This window comes from Microtus oregoni, unplaced genomic scaffold (genome assembly GCF_018167655.1).
Source record: "Microtus oregoni isolate MIOR12 unplaced genomic scaffold, Mior012 000001F_ref0000356, whole genome shotgun sequence".
NCBI lineage: Eukaryota > Metazoa > Chordata > Mammalia > Rodentia > Cricetidae > Microtus > Microtus oregoni.
The window spans coordinates 5,804,067-5,820,722 of NW_024543060.1; the positions used below are offsets into that span (position 1 = coordinate 5,804,067).

Consider the following 16,656-nt stretch of genomic DNA (forward strand, 5'->3'; position numbering starts at 1 on the left):
CGCGCACGCGTGCACGCGCATGTGTGTAGTTACATGTGTACCATATAATGATTGTAGAGGTCAGAGGACAATTCTGGACATTGGATTTCTCCTTCCACCATGTTGGTTCTGGGGACCAAACTCAGGTCATCAGGTTTGGCAGCAGTGCCTTTACCCTCTGAACCATCTCACCAGCTCATATAGATATAGATATAGATGTATAGATATAGATATAGATAGATATGGCATGTTGTCACCTCCTACAAGACATGTCCATTTTCGGTTGGGCTTGTTTTTAACCCAGGGCCATCTCCCTGACAAGGAAATCATGGTTGGGGGCTCACTCCTCCTGTGTGGAGCATCAGCCGAGCTAACATTGATACTTGTTCCTTGGGATGCTCTGTTCTGAAGCCACAACTCTATGCTAGGGAAGGTAGGGACAGGAAAGGCAGGAGGCTGTGCGTATCTCACCCAGATGCAAGAGAGTGACACAGGGCAGGGGTACATGAGTCACACGCTACAGCCTTGGGCAGATTCAAGGCTGGCAATGATGAATGCAGACAGCTTAGATGGGCCCCCGCTCTCTTTTCACTGGCCACCTAGGTCCTGTCCAGAGCCTCTGCACAGAATCTTGGGAGACACTCAAGTTTACGGGACGTCATCCATCCCCAGCACCCTGGAATTCCTTCACAGAGGCTCTGTTCAGGGTAAGAGGTCAGGGAAGCCAGGGACACAGGAAGGCAGCTGCAGGCAGGCACAGGAAGCAGCAGACACTGCAGATGGCTGGACTGGGCTGCAGGCAGAACTTCTGGAAGAACTGAATTTCTGTTCTTTTGATATCAGTTGAAATTCTCTCTTGGCTACCAAGAAAGAGCCAACCCAGGCATCTCCATCCCCTAAGCAGGTGTTTGCTGCTGCACCCCAAAGGTGTAGGCATGGGACTTCAGGAAGGACCTTGAGGAGGGTGGAGTGCAAAGCTCCCCACTGTCTAGTTACACATTTACCTGGAACTGCAGCTTAGGAGCAAGGAGGTTGGTCTGCGGAGGGGGTCTATACTTGGGTCGGCTAGGCTAGAAAGAGAACACAGGGCGATGTCAGTCTAACTCTCAGCTTCAGCCAAAAGGATACACCAAAGCAACCATCAGGCCTGAGGCAGCTCTCCCTGTTTACCACGGAAAGACGAGAAGAGAACTACCCTTGAATTCACTTTGCAGCCATACACTGAGCATTAGTTACTTGGCTAGTGGTAGGCAGGAAAGAGGACAGCACATGCAGGAGAGACCACGAGAAAGGGCCTAGAACCAGACTGGGTACTTATATGGAGTCATCCTTTGCGCCCATTCCCAACTGCGCCTCTTTGTATACTGGCATCTTACCTCCCAGTGTGACAGTGTTATAAGGCACTGTCTTTGAGGGAGGAGTGAGGTCAGCCCATGATGGGATTCATGTACTAGAGACTAAAAGAGTCCTTCTCATTTTCTCTCATCTTCCCTGACAAGTGAGGCTATGGCAAGAACCATCTGAGAGCTAGGAAGGGACACCGTGACTGTTAATATTGATGGTCAATTTGACAGGTCCAGAATCCCCCAAAAGACAAGACTCTGGGTATGTCTTCTGGGGGAGGGGGGGTTCTATATTAAATTAACTGAGAGAAGATTCACTCTAGACATAGGGACATCATTCTGTGGGCTGGGATCTTGGACCACATAAAAAGGCAAAGTTACCTCATAGGCAGCATCCACCTCTCTGCTTCCTGACAGCAACTGTCATGTGACCTCAGACTGCCATGCCTTCCCTACTATTATAGACTCTAATCTCAAATGTAAAGTCCAAATAATTCCTTCCTTCCTTTGACTATTTTCGCTGGATGCCTCACCACAGCGATGAGGAAAACAGCAACCACAGACCCTCCCCAGAGACTAAGGCTGTGGACTTCCAAGTTCCTGATTCTGGGAGGGATGGATGTGTGTTATTCAAATCATTCTGCCTGTGGCATTCTGCTTTGTCAGCTCTAGCTAATACAGGATTGGTTTCTGGAAATCCAAGCATCTGGTGGTGGCTGGTAGGGTCCTGGATCCTGAGTCCAGGTTATCACTACAGGCTTGGACATAGAGCCTGTATCTCAGGAGCTCAGGCGATTCCCCTTCCTTGTTATACTGGGCTCTTGATCTGCCACCCCAGAAGCACACAGGCTGCCACAGGGAGCTCTAAAGGACAGCTCTTGAGGGCTGGAGAGATGGCTCAGTGGTTAAGAGCACTGCCTTCTCTTCGAAAGGTCCTGAGTTCAATTCCCAGCAACCACATGGTGGTTCACAACCATCTGTAATGAGATCTGGTGCCCTCTTCTGGCCTGAAGGCATACATGGAGGCAGAATATTGTATACATAATAATAAAGAAAACATTTTAAAAAATGGTTAAGGATAGCTCTTGATTCAGCTTCCCCATGGGCTGTGTGCTTGACTCAGCTCTCTCTTGCTGGGACACCTGTGGATGGTTGGTGGTTGGGTCCAGAGCTGAAAGAGGAGTACAGAAAAGCCAGCTCCTTGTGTTAGGAAAGGGCAGTTGGGCCACAAAGGGCTCTGCTGTGGCTGCAGGACTAACAAGACCCAGGCTTGACTTACCTTGGGTGGGGGTTCTTGAAAGGCAGTGGGCTCCAATATTTTGGGGGGTCTATAGCGAGCATTTCTTTCCTGCTCTATGGCGATGTCCTTCTCCATCTGATAAATGTCACTGTCAAGGAGTCCAGGCAGAGAGAGAGAAACAGGGTCAAAGGGGACACACTGAAGCCAGTAGAGGCTTAAATGAGAGCTACCAGATCCCACTTCCACCTACATGTTCCCCACTGAGAAGACTTGGGAGACCTCTCTGAGAGAGATTAGGATATGGATTTTGAGTTTACCCTTGCACCAAGGTTTGAGAGGATCACGTGAATGGACAATGGATAGAAATCCTTACAGAGCCAGCCCAACAGGTGGTAGAAGCTGGCTACAGAGCGACCTTCCCCACCTCCAGCCTTCCCGCATCTGCTATTGGCAACAAGCTCTGTGGATATTTCCAACGTCCCATCTGAATTTATGACCTGGGCCCGGATTTGCCATGGTGTTAGATACTCCCTGTCTTCCTCTGTAGCACACTCTGGGGCTGCAGTCCTCTCAGCTATCATGAAGTCCTGCCTTTCTCTCCTAGTGAAGTGCTTCTCATCCCAGAGACCCTTAGAATCACTGCATGATCTTCAAGTCCATGTGCTCAAAGGAACACTAAGTATTACATATTGTCAAATGTATACCATGTGGTATGTGCCTTCAAATTTACACACACACACACACACACACACACACACACACACACACTGTGTCCATATGTGTCCATAGCCTACTATGTATTTCATCAATTAGAAGATTCTGAAAGTTCACTAAGGTTTTGTGCAAAGTTCTCAAAGCTTGACACAAGACTGGGGAGTGCTAATTGGACCCTTTCTGAACCTGGAGGAAGGTCCACCATGTTGTGCCTGAAGGAGGCATCTGAGCTCTTCTAGGCTCCCAGTCTCTTCAAGTAGTGGGAGTGAGTGTCTACCCGGAGACAGGCAATGACCAAGACTCTCTGTGGTTCTCAAGACCCCACCTTTTCCCACCCCAGACCTTCTGTCTTTTCAGATTATATCTTTCAATTAATTTGGCTTTCTAAATCTTCCTTGGGAAGGACCCACAGCTGGTTCAGAACTATTCAGGAGCATCATGGAGGGAGGAGGCAGCAGATAGGTGTTCTAAGATTATGGTTTCACAGATCGTGTTAGAGACTTCGTGGCACAAACAAATGCAGGCTCATTCTCACCTGGGCATTCTTAAGTCTCTCCCTTCGGCCTCCCATCAGATTTTTAAATAAAAATATTTGTGCTGAGAATGATCTTGACCCTACTGTCTATATTTTACAAGTGTTGGGATTATAAGCACGCACTGCCTTGTCTTGCCTGTCGCTTATTTTCTTACCCTCATATAAAATCATTTGAGTTGGGAGTGTAGTTCAGTGGTAGAACTCTTGCATAACATTCGCCAAACACTGGGCTTGAACCCAATACACACTTACTCATACACACACACACACACACACACACACACACACACACAATGTTTGCTACATTATCTAAGATCATTAATCAAGCTTCCCTATGACAAAGGTCAGCAAATGGTGGCCACAGCTAAGCCTGCCCTCCTACCTATTTTTTGCATGGTCTCAAATTAATAATGGCCACCATGTTTTTTCATGATTGAATTTTGTAAAATTTATGACATGTAAAAGTATTGCCAAGTTTGGGTGTATGCAGATGTAATTTTATCAGAGACAGCCAGCTTCTTCCTCGAGCAGTGCTTCTGACTGCAATGGTAGAGACAAGTGGTTGCAACAGAGACTTTCACAGACTGCAAAGTCCCAAATATTTACTATCTGGGTCCTTAAAGGAAGTGTGCTGATCCCCACCCTAAAGGAAACCAAAACAAGTTGGGCCACTCATGAGTTGCAAGCAGAAACCCTGAACCTCTAAGAAGAGGGGAACCCTGAACCCCCAAGATAGATGACATCCTCCCACTAGTGACCCCCCGGCACTGGAGAAACAGCAGCTGGGCACTGAAAAGAAGCCAAGCCTTAGGCCACTGATGCCCAAACAAAACAGGCAGGCAACTCCTGGGGCACAGTCTTAATAACAGGTCAAAAGTACCCCTCTCTCTCATGACTGGGAAGGAATATGGAGTGGAGAGGAGAACAAGAAAGGTCATGGTCACGAGCAGTCTGCTCCATGAGGGATCTGAGTGAGCAAGGCTTCCCCACGCTGGCCTCATCTCTGAGCTTGCATGGGGCAGTGAACTTGGTCTCAACTTTCTGTCCTCCAACACTTTCTGGTACCCACCACACTTCTATTAAAAGAGAGGGCACCTACCCTGCAGTAATCAGGAGGGCATTCTACCTGTCACCACTAGGGGGTCAAGTCACCAGCTTTAACCTGAATTCTCCTGGCTGACAAGGGGGAACAAGGGCGCCCACTGCACAAGGCTAGAGGCTACAGCCCCATGTAACGTTGAAGGGCAGAAAGCCTCAGCCTCCACCCATAGCTCCACACCCTATGCTCACCTGAGACTGCACACGAGCTCCGTGAAGCGGGGCCGGTCGCTGGGGTCATAGTCCCAGCAGCGGGTCATGAGCGTGTAAAGGACAGGTGGACAGAGGTCGGGCTTGGGCAGCCTGTCCCCTTTCTCCAGCACCCCGATGACATCCTTGTTTTCAAGCCAGAAGAAAGGCTGCTTCCCAAAGCTGAGGATCTCCCACATACACACAGCTGAGAGCAGAGGGGGACGGCTCAGGGGAGGGGTCAGCTTGCCCTCCCCAGGGATAACTGCAGCCATTGAGATTGGTCCCCGCTGGAGGAGAAGCATTCTCCTCTGAGGGCTTGTCCACCGCAATGATCCACCCCAGACATCCATAGCCTATACTTGTAGTAAATGAACCGTGGTCTACTCCCAAGAACCTTCCACATGGAGTTACTAGGGTTCTGGGGATCCAGAAGAGGGCATATCTGGATTGTCAGAACTTTCTCATAGTGAAGTTATAAACTTAGTACAGACTCGTGTTGCCTGTGTGATCTTGGGCACACCCCCGACTCAGCTAAGTCTTAATTTCCTCAGGGGGAAGATGGGAAGGACAATGAGTGTCCCAGAAACAGCGGCAGGGCCAGTGGATCTTATACAGTGCGCTGTGTCCATCAGACCCAGCAGGGCCTTCTCTCTCCTTGGACATCTTCATCAGAAGAAACTGGCCAGTTTTCTTTGAATATCCCTTGAAGCTTTTCCCACATAGTCCTTAGGCATGGCAAGTGTAGTACTTGCTTGCCACGTGCGTTTACAAGGGAGATAAGCCCAGTTTGGCTCAACCAGGCCTCAGCCCTGTCTCTTCTGCTCTCCACTGACACTCTACCTTTGGGACTTCTCAGTGCCCCTGGGACCTGAAGGACACGTGTAAGACCTTCGTTCCCTGTGCTGTCCTCCTGCCCAGGTCACAGACAGGAGAATCATCACTTTTCTGGGTCCCCCCCGAATCACCACTCACCAAACATCCAGACATCACTGGCGGTGGTGAAGCGGCGAAAGTTGATGGACTCGGGGGACATCCATTTGATGGGGAGACGGGTCACAGAGGCTTTGCATGGACAAAGGGGTTTGCAGGAATTATTTAAGGACAAGAGATCTAAAATTGCATTTCTGCTCTCCCGAGACCACTAACCTAGGCTGCCTGAACCTCAGGCTTCCTTGCTCTGGGATTCTGAATTCTACGAACCATCCTGGTACCTGGGAAGCTCTCACCTTTGTAATAGTCCTCATCCTCGATGTACCGGGAGAGCCCAAAGTCCCCCAGCTTCACACACTCAGGGGAGGCCACCAGGATGTTCCGGACAGCAATGTCCCTGAAAGAAGGATTGAAGATTAGCGTGAGGCCCTGCCTTGGGACCCTGGTACAAGCGAGGAGAACCAAGCATCTGCCGGAAGGAACATCTCAGCAGGTTTCAGACAGGAAGAGAAACATAACTCCCGAAACTCCTAGGCGTCTGGCTCTGCTTGAGGAGTGCCTGTTGACACCGGCCACTTTAGAGTCACTACCAACCCCAAAGGCCCCACTTGCTTCTCACAGGCCATGCCACTTCCTGCTGCTTCTGCTACAGAAAAGATGGTTTTTTTAAAACACCCAACTTCAGCTAAATAAAGGAAATGACGCTAAGAGCACACAGCCTTGGCCCCCAGGCCATGTGCATCTCACATTTGACCTTCCTGCTTTGGAATGTGAGTTTTCCAAAGGGAAACATTCTTATTTCTCTTGACCATGGCTTTCTCCTATGTTCTAGAACACAGGCTGGTGCCGAGTGGATGCTCCACGGGACTCACTGGAGGCACGAGGGAATGTTTGTTTGGATCTCCTACATGGCCTGACACAGGCTCAGACTCAAAATCACACAGGCCTTGATGGTGGCATGCCGGACACCTTGGGGTGTTGAGTCTCCTTGGGGGCTCACAGTATCAAGAGAATAAGAATGAAGTCAGGTGGTGAGTCGGGAGGAGCCAACTACAGTCATAGTTCAAGCGGCTGGGGGGTGGAGGGGGTGGGGGTATTCTGGAATGAGGGTGGAGAGTGACAGACTCTCTGATGTTCCAGACACTTCTCCAGCCCCCTTCCTTCTTCCTAAGCCATGTGTCACCCAGTGGGCAAAGGGGAGGAGATGGAGCTCTGGGCAAGAGGGCAGCCATCCCCCGGCCCTCGCCAGAAGACACAAAGCTCCGGTGGGACCCTAGGGTAGGTGAGGAAATGTTCCATGGAGACTACCCACATGCTGAGGGCTGAGAGTATGCTCGGTTGCAGGCACAGGCCACGCTGTCTCTCGCGGTCCCTACCTGTGTACACAGTTGATGCTCTCCAGATAGGCCATGGCTTTGCACACTTGTAGAGAGTACAGGACCAGAGTGGGTACCTTCAGGGAGTTCTTATTTCGCTCCAGGTAGTGGCCCAGCTGCAGGAAGGGAGACCTGGCATCAGAACCACTCATTCTACCGCAGCATGGCACCAAGGCACCGGGCTGCCAGGAGCCAGTGACCCCTCCTTTCCATTAGGGGGGCAAAGGTAAAGGTGGCAATATGTTTTGGCAATTTCCTCTACCTAGCAGCTAAATATGGAAGGCAGGAAGCTGTGACGATGTCTCCCGTGACCTGCTCAACTGCAGCCCGGTTGTCACGTGGGGTTCCTCCTCCTCCCCTTGAGCTCACCTCCCCATAAGGATACAGTTCCATGATAATCCACGTGGGCTCCTCTTCAATGATGCCCATGAGCTTCACGATGTGAGGGTGGTCAAGTTTCTTCATGATCACTGCATGGGGCAAGGGGAGGTAGAGCAGGTCAAAGGTCATACAGAAAGTATTTGGTTTTCCTTCCTTGGTGCTGAGGATCAAACAGGGCCTCATGTATACCAGGCAAGTGTTCTACCACTGAGCTACACACCCGTCCCTGCCATACGAGAGAAAGGCAGTTTCCTGCCCCAGCTGCAAAGTATGCACCAAGAATTCTCTTATGATCAGGAGGGGAGATGGGTTCCCATTACTGTTCACACCCTCTCCTTCCCAGCCTCCAGGGCCCCTCATCCTTGAGGGCTGGAGCATCTCAGGGGCCCCTCCCCAGGGGACGCCTACCTGCCTCGCTCATGAACTTCTCCTTGTTGTCCTGGGTGCAGTCTTTCTTGCAGGTCTTGACGGCCACATTAATTTTTTCTCCTTTCTGCAATAGGAGCATATGGTCAAGGGCTCTGCCACGTTTAGAGCGAGTGTCCTTTCCCTATCCTCAGCATGACCGATGCGGCACTGGCTACCACCCTAGGGAAGGCAGATGGTGTAGCCCTTCCATGGCACCTCACCCCTGCCTACCCCACACCCCATTTTTGTATCTTTGCTCAAGCACTCCTCCTCTTTCCCTTCCTTCTGGGTCATTCTGTGTCAGAGCTAGAAAGGGCTTCAGAGACCATAAAGCTCAGTCCCTGTGTACAGATGAGGATACACAGTCACGTGATCTGTCCAAGGCCAGCAGGTATACGACAGAACACACGGGCTCCTTCAGAAGAAAGAAGGGCCTCCTTCTCTGTCCTTACTGTTGGCTTTCAACCATACTGCTCCCCTTGGGCTCTGCCTTCTCCAGCCTGCTGAAGTATAGCCACATAGGCAAGGCTCACCCAGGCTTCAGTGACCTGGACGCCAAGTCCTGCTGGAGCCACGCAGGCCCTGATCTAACTGCATCTTACCCTATTTCCCCTTCTGCATTCTCCCATCAGCCTCAGAGCCCACTGTGTTTCCACCCCTAGGATGCTGCTCCCCAATCTTGGGAATGACTTTTCACTCCCTGGGTGCTCCAGATACAGTCCTGGGCCATGTGGATGAGGCCCCACTGTGTATCAGACAGAGGTGAAAGAGGACCCACTGTGCATCAGCTGTGAATGAGGACCCACTGTGTGTCAGCTGTGAATGAGGACCCACTGTGTGTCGGCTGTGAAAGAGGACCCACTGTGCGTCAGCTGTGAATGAGGACCCACTGTGCATCAGCTGTGAATGAGGATCCACTGTGTGTCGGCTGTGAAAGAGGACCCACTGTGTGTCAGTCACCTTCAACCTCTCACCCAGCTCCTCTCTCACCCTTCAGACAGACAGATGAGGGATGCCAGGAAAGAGCCTGGGACTCACGTGATTCGTGTAGACCCCTTCATAGACCTCCCCAAAGAAGCCTTCACCAAGAATACGATTAAGAACCACATCTTCACGGGAAACACCATACTGTGGACCTGCATAGAGGGAGAAAATAGGGGTGGGGGATCCCAGAATCCTAAGTCCAGCTGGCCTCCCCAGGGAGCTTTGCAATGTGCAAACAGCAAAGATCTAAGGACTTGACTGAAAAATGACATCTAAATTGTCCCATTGTCTCAGATCCAGGGATATGTATCACCCTGCTCCCTGCTCCCTGGATTCACATTTTTAAGGCCCCCACTGAGCTACACAGGTCCACGTTAGGCTGATCTGCATAGAATCTCAGTTTTCAAACCAAGGGTCCCTCGGGTCTTCCCTGACAGAGCACATGCAGATGAGGATGAAGGTTCATCCCAGAAGTCCTTGTGATGTCACCTCCTGGGGCCCCGACTATGGTCACAGTGGTGGTAGGGTAACCATCCTCTTTAAGAACCCGGAACCTACCTCCTGGCCTTCGCAGCGTCTCATCGGGAATCTCTGCATAGATGTCTGATTCTGTAACGACAGAAAGGGGCCCGGCCCATGGGCCCAGTGTTTTTATTGAGCACAGCCAGGAACTAAGCCATGACTCCTACTTGGAAGCCAGGACAGGCAAAGGAGTGAGTAAAGGTGGGCCATGCAGGAGAGGCCAGGCTCTTGTACCAGGAGTCAAGGAAGACACCTCAGTTTGAAGCAATGCACACTCTCTGTTTTGCCAGTTTCAAGTAATGCATTACCCCTTTGACCTTATTATTAACTTGATGTTTTCACCTCTCCCAAATCCATATGCTGCAGCCCTATCCTATGGTACGATGGCTGGCGTGGGTCTCTGGGAAGTGATGAGAGTTAGGTGATGTCATGAGGAGGGGACTCCTATTACAAATTAGTGTTCTTAGAAGAAGAAGTGCTAGAGTTTGCTCTCTCTACCATGTGACCACACAGCAAGGAGGCACACACAGAAGAGAGACCCCACGAGACAGAATCTACAGAGGCCAGCCCTGCCAGCCCTCCAAAGCTGAGAGAAATAAATGACTGGTTTTAAGTCATTCAATCTATTGCATTATGTTTGTACCATGAGAGCTGACCAAGATCAACACAGTACTTTCGTAGGAACTATTCTGCTACGCAGTGGTGGCTCATGCCTTTCATACCAACACTCGGGAGGTAGAGGTGGGTGGATCTCTAAGTTCGAGGCCAGCTGCTAATGGTATTTTGAGCATCATTGAGAAATGATCGGGAAGGTAGTTCCCTGTGACTTGCAGAGAAGGCTTGGTAACATCAGGAGAGGAAGCAGAGGCGAGGAGGAAGCATGAGGAAGGGGCAGAGGCCAAGGTTACAGAGAGCATGCTTACCTATGCTACAACTCTCTGAGAGCTGGGACCGCCGAGCCTCCAGGTTTCTATAGTAGAAGAAGGTCAAAGGGCAGGTTGACCTCAGAGCCCTGCAACATTCCCCTCAGGCAGCCTCACTCTGCCTCCGTCCACCCACCCAGCTCTGGCTGGATCTGGAAAAGCAGCCGACCTGGCTGTCAGTGAGTTGGGAGTATAGCCCAGGACTCCAAAAAGCAAGAGTGGAAGGAAAGACAGAAGCTGACATCTCAAGACAGCATCAGGTGGAACAGGGACTAGCCCCACGCTTGTGTACGGAGAAGGAACACACACCACACTGGAGTGCCGAGACTCCAGTGTTCTCTTAGGAACAAGGGAGGTGGGGCTTCACCACGCTCTTTCAGGGCTAGCCTAGGGTCTGAGCTTAGGTCTCTACCCTGGCAACCCTCTCATACTCACAGCGTGGGGATCTGAGGCAGGCTGTTTCTTTTCTCACCATCTAGGAGAAAAATAGAGGAAGGGAGGCTTGGAACCAGGGACGTATGGGCCTGAATGGATGGTGGATGGGGTGCTGCTTCCAAGGCTGCACGACAGCACCGTAGTGGAAACGACTTGGGCTGGAACTAGAACCCTCCTTGTAAACTTCCTCCTGCCAGTATCACATGCTCCAGCCTTGCCCATTTCCTGAGCAGTCCCCAATCAGGGTCATGCAGAACAGAACAGTCATAAGCTAGCCAAGGCTCCTATACGCCAGCAGCGGCTGATGCAGCGCCTCCAGAAGTTACTTCCGGCTGCTGGCCACAGAGAACTGACTCGGTAGCACCTCCCCACCCTCCCAAAATCTTTGCTTCCACTCAAGGGCAAACGCCTGCCCTTCCCTCCGCTGTCTTCTGCTGGGCTATTCTATGTCCAGAGAGAAACCTACCTTTCTTGGCATTCATGATAAGAGAACCTTTGTGTTCTCCCTGCAGCCTGCAGTAGCCGTCTATGAGGTCAGCCATGTTTTCAGCCTCTGCCAGGGACGAAGTTTTGATGGACAGGGACTGTGGAGAAGAGGCCAGCCACCGGTGAGAAAGAAGAGCCTCCGCTACAGTCCATCCCACAAGGAGGAAGAAGAGGTTACAGGATCTGACCCTACCTCAGTGGGATTCCGCCCACACCTTTCCGGAGTTTTGTGTGTGCGTTGTTAGAGATAGCCACCAGGGGGCACACTGGCCATCCCTTCTGCTGGCTACCCAGGGCTCTTAGCTGCAAAGCTAGTTCTCGGTCCCTCTTCTGATCTCTGAGTAGGCAGCACAATGCCTTGTGTCTGGGGAGTGCTCAGTTTGTATGGGCAAAAACTAAGAAGTGGGAAGTGGGTAGGATTGGGGGCTCAACACAGACTGGTGAATGGAGAGAGACGAGTGTTTGGTGGTCTGAGGTCTCTCCTGTATTTCTACCTACAAATAAACCCCAGGTTCCTCAGGTCTTGATGTCTAAACCATTGCTAATTTGTTAAATGTTCAACTTCTGCTGTGTTCCTTATTTTCACTCACCTCTACCTAAAGCCTTTTCTACTACTTTCTTGATAAAGACATAAGTTTCTTATTTCCTTAAATCTTGTCACTATCATAGAACCTTGTTTGCATACTGGGTAGAGTTTTAGTTTGGTTTATACTGACTTCCTTATTAGGCGGTGGAGAAGAGAGGCCACCAAGTTGTCACTGTGTGAACATGGAGGTCAGAGGAAAAGCCACACAAGTCATTTCTCTCCTTCCACTATATGGGCTGGGGCCGGGGGATTGAACTTAAATTATTGGGTTGGTGGTAGGTGCCTTTATCTTGCCAGGCAAGGGTACAGTTTTCTTAACAAGACCCTTCAACAGAAAACCCCTAGTCCCTGTTGTACTCAGAGAGGCCAGATTGAATAAATTTCAACCACAGAACTCCCAGGTCCCCCAGAGAAGCTCACCTGGGGGGCGCCCTCGATGCCCAGTTGCAAGACCGCCTGGCCCTCTTCCAATGGGAGGCACCTGATGGACTTGATCTGCTTGAACTCAGCCAGGCAGGTAGGCTGTGAAAGAGGCAGGGAGAAACTGAAGGCCATTCAACCCCAGGATCTGACCAAGGGAACTGGTCAGGATGGGGGTGAGGAAGGATGAGGGGTGGGGAGTGGGCACTCTCTTTTGAGGATGGAGAGAATAAGGCTCGAAGGTCCCTCTCAGATGGCAGAAGAAGAGAGGGAGGTCCTCTTGTTATGCTCATGTGTCAAGTCGGCGGTAGAGCCGGAACTGGACCCGGGTCCCTAGGGAGTCCTGGGAGAGGCTCTGCCTTGTGCACTACAAGAATGGCAATGGCCTTCCTTTGCTCCTCACCCCACTTCCTGCAGCAGCGGCAACATGGCCAATAATGAACCATCTGGCACATGCTGCTAGCCCCAGATCCTCTCAGCAAATGTACACCAAGGGCCTGGCCTTATTAAGACTCTGCCCTGAGCAATGGGGAATGGGGGAGAAGAGCTGATGGGGAGACCGGAGGGTGGGCAGGGAAGAGGAAAAGACCTCTGGGCTGGAGCTACGTGAGACTTGCTCTCCGGCCCTCTCTACCTTTGTATCTTGACTTGTCAGCTGACGGATGCCTCTAGGGCCAATGACCAGGTCCACGGTAATGTTCCATCCTTGCTGGAATAATAGGAAAAAGGGGTCTGTTTCCTGTGCCACCTACCCACTTTCAGAAACTTAAAAAAAAAATCATATTAAGGTAGACTCAATACCGCCATCTCTCCCTTCCCTCCATCTTAAACCCCACCATACAGTTCACCTCTTCCCATCACTTTTCTCTCCCTACCACTTTCCTCCCTCCCCCACATTGGCCCCTTGGAGTCCTATCCCAGAGGCTTGGAGGTCAGGCAGCGTGAGGTTAAGAAGAAAAGGCCATTACAATGAGCTCGCAGCGATAGGTCTCTTGGTCGATGTTAGCAAAGCCTGCCAGGGTATTGAAGAACTTCATGACGCATTCTTCCTCCCGGAGTGAGGCATACTGCTGGAAGGTCTGCTGGATCATCTTCCGGAACTGCTTCGGCTGGAAGGGGTTGGGCAGTGCTGAGTCAGTTCAGGTTTCTGCCTTAGGACTTAGGGAGAGGCTGCCCGTTGCTGCAGCACGGCTTGCAGGGTCCCCACCATGACAGAAGCCCCAGATGTGTTCCCTAAAGCCCACAACTGTCTACAGAAGTTCACCCTCACCCTGGGAGGGAAGGCAGGAGACATGGAATCTTAGGACCCAGGTCATAAAATGAATCAAGCCACCGAGGCAGTCTTGAGCCAGGTGTATCTCATCCTGATTCCTGGAGAGCCTACCACACACACACATCAGCTGTCTTATGTCTGGTAGCCTAAGGCCATTGGTTCTCTACTCCCGTCACTACAGCTCTTATCCCAGGACACACACTGAGCAGGGCTTACCAGGCTCCTTGCCCTCTGCTTCCCTCACCTTTAAGTTTTCCTGCATCTGCTTCGGGAAAAACAGGTCCAAACCCACTTCTTTTCTGAAAGAAGGGAAAACAGAAGCTGCGTTTGACAGACACACTGGACTTCTGGCGAACCAGAAGGAGTTAAGAAGGCTTTGGAGTCTAAGGAAGTGGGCCCTAGGGCCCTGGGCTAGAGAGGTGGACAGGTGGACAGGACAGCAGGAAACTGGGGGAAGGGTGGGGGAGGCCATGCCCAACATGGAACTTACTCCAGGAGTTCAAAGTTGGACTTCTTGTCCAATGCATTGTGAGGCATGTCCTTGAAGAATCTCCTGTGGAGAGAGACAAAGATAGCCTAGAGAAGAAGGGCAGGTAGCTGGAGAGGGAAGCCCTCTGAGTAGGGCCTCCAGTGCCCATATGCTGGCCTGTAAGCAACTTTTTCTACCAGATAGCGGGACCACAGGGGTGGAGGTGGGGGGGGGGGGCAGATTCAAAGAGCAATAAAACCAGATATTTATGAAACTGTCAGGAAAGAGGAAGCCAGCGAATTTCATTCCTGGAAGACTCTAGCCTTTGCTTTGGGGCTTGGATTTCACAGTTGTACAACCAAGAGAGAAAATAGCTCTATCAGCATCAGTAGAGACAACCAAGCCTTGGGCTCTGAGGGCAACGGCACTTGCCACCAAGCCTGAGGACACACGGGATAGAAGGAGAGAACTGACTCCAATAAGTTGACCTCTTATTCCCACCACACACACGCATGTGTACATAGGAAATGTCTAAAAGCCATAATCCACAGCAGCTTTCAGCCCAGGGACATCATCCCCCAATGTGGGTGTGTGTATGTTTGCATTTCCATCTAGATAATTAACTGTCGTACATATAAAAGTTTAGAATTCACAAGAAAAAAATGAAAATAATAATTCTATTGCCAGGTACTGTAAAATATTTCCCATCTTTAAGTCATGCATCTATACCATAATAGACGCTATATGACTATATGAGGTAACGAGGACTACGCTATAAACAATAATGTGGAATATGATAGTATAAATTATAATAATAGCTTATTTGTAGCAATTGTGGTTTTAATGTGAGATGAAATAGACAGTGCCCCCAAGTACACCGGACTTCCTACACCATCAAGGTCACTGTGACTAGTAATCAATCATCAGCTATTGTAGACACTGCCCTGCTCTTGGTCTTCTATTAAAGTCCCTCAGGGTCCCTTTAGTGCAGATGGTCACAGGTACCTGGCGATCCTTCTGCACTAACACTGCGAGCAGACAGGTGTGTGGGAACACAAAACGGCCGCCCCAGCTCACGGGGACACAGACATGCTCTAGCTTAGCTTCCATTTTATTTATCTAGGATCTGTGTCTCCGTGTGTGCTGGCGCATGCATGCATGCCCTCTGCTGCCTGTGGAGGCCAGAATAGGGTGCCAGATGCCTTTGAACTAGAGTTCCAGGTCTTCGTGGGGGACTCGGTACGGGCGCAAATGGCTGAATTTCATTCTTTGATAGAATAGTAAGCACTCCCAACTCCTGAGACATCTCTCCAGACCGTACAGTGTTTCTTGGAAGATGTACACAAGGCTGTGTAAAAACTCAGGACCCCATGTATTCCCACACCCTGGCTAAAGAAAGAACACTACACCATGAATCATAGGAGAGAATGCACCCCACCCCCAACATGCAACATGGGTTGCTCAATCCTTACTCAGTAACTTGGAATATACTCTCAAACATACTATAAAGTCATAGAAATGGTTACCTCTTGAATATTAACAGTAATTTTAGAAAACCAAATGCATTGAAAACCTTCTGGATAGAATTGCCTCTTGCTGAGGCCATCCCAGGTTAAGTGAATTTCAGGTACTTTTAGGGAGCTTTTTTCTTTTCCATTCCTGCATGTTCTTAGCATTCCATAGTAAATTAGCATTACTTGTTCACATGGAAAAAATTAAGGTAGTAAGTATCATAAGACCAGGGGCTATGTAAACCTCCCAAGGTCATGGTCTTGAGAGGAAGTCTGCCCACCATTACATATGGACTTCATGGATTGCCCTATTTCTTCCCCTTAGTGATACCCTGGGGCAATGAACACTAAGATCCACCCCTTTCTTAGATGTCAGATATCTGAAGGAAATGCTTTTCTATGAACTTCACCAAACGGTCATTTACACTTCCCTCCCACCTTACACACACACACACACACACACACACACACACACACACACACGGCCATTACATGCATTTGTTTTCACTGCTTGCCATAGAAGAATAAAAGTGACACAGATTGAAAAAGAGTGAGGGGAACGAGCCCATGGTGAGAGAGGCTCAGTGTGGCAGGAGCCTCACACCGGCCATGTTTAAAATGCCTCGGGTGGAATGGAGTAGAGAAGAAAATTAAAACTCTCTTATTTTTTTTATTCAATCAAGAAGGGGCACATTTGACTGAGTATAGTGTGGCCAGGACAATTCATGACTGCCTGGGGAATACCACTGAATTCTAGTTAACAACAGTGGAATAAACCTCCATCCTACCTTCTTCCAAGCAGAGAGAAGAGGTAGAAAGTCTTAAACCATATCAAATGTCTGGAAGCCAGG

At 50.1% G+C, this 16,656-nt stretch overlaps 1 protein-coding gene across 4 annotated transcripts in view; it reads right to left on the reverse strand.

The window, feature by feature from the left end:
- Positions 1-16,656, reverse strand: part of Ptk2b (protein tyrosine kinase 2 beta) — a 122,589-nt gene that overhangs the window by 11,810 nt on the left and 94,123 nt on the right. For all 4 annotated transcript variants that reach the window (XM_041663523.1, XM_041663513.1, XM_041663506.1 and 1 more), the window contains exons 6-23: positions 14,316-14,378; positions 14,070-14,124; positions 13,521-13,661; positions 13,187-13,261; positions 12,553-12,654; positions 11,527-11,644; positions 11,061-11,100; positions 10,626-10,672; positions 9,739-9,789; positions 9,235-9,332; positions 8,197-8,281; positions 7,777-7,877; positions 7,408-7,523; positions 6,328-6,428; positions 6,074-6,163; positions 5,102-5,306; positions 2,602-2,710; positions 984-1,049 (exon numbers count right to left, since the gene is read on the reverse strand). In XM_041663523.1, coding sequence (XP_041519457.1) covers positions 984-1,049; positions 2,602-2,710; positions 5,102-5,306; positions 6,074-6,163; positions 6,328-6,428; positions 7,408-7,523; positions 7,777-7,877; positions 8,197-8,281; positions 9,235-9,332; positions 9,739-9,789; positions 10,626-10,672; positions 11,061-11,100; positions 11,527-11,644; positions 12,553-12,654; positions 13,187-13,261; positions 13,521-13,661; positions 14,070-14,124; positions 14,316-14,378 — 1,663 coding nt within the window. The remainder of the gene's footprint in view (positions 1-983; positions 1,050-2,601; positions 2,711-5,101; positions 5,307-6,073; positions 6,164-6,327; positions 6,429-7,407; positions 7,524-7,776; positions 7,878-8,196; positions 8,282-9,234; positions 9,333-9,738; positions 9,790-10,625; positions 10,673-11,060; positions 11,101-11,526; positions 11,645-12,552; positions 12,655-13,186; positions 13,262-13,520; positions 13,662-14,069; positions 14,125-14,315; positions 14,379-16,656) is intronic.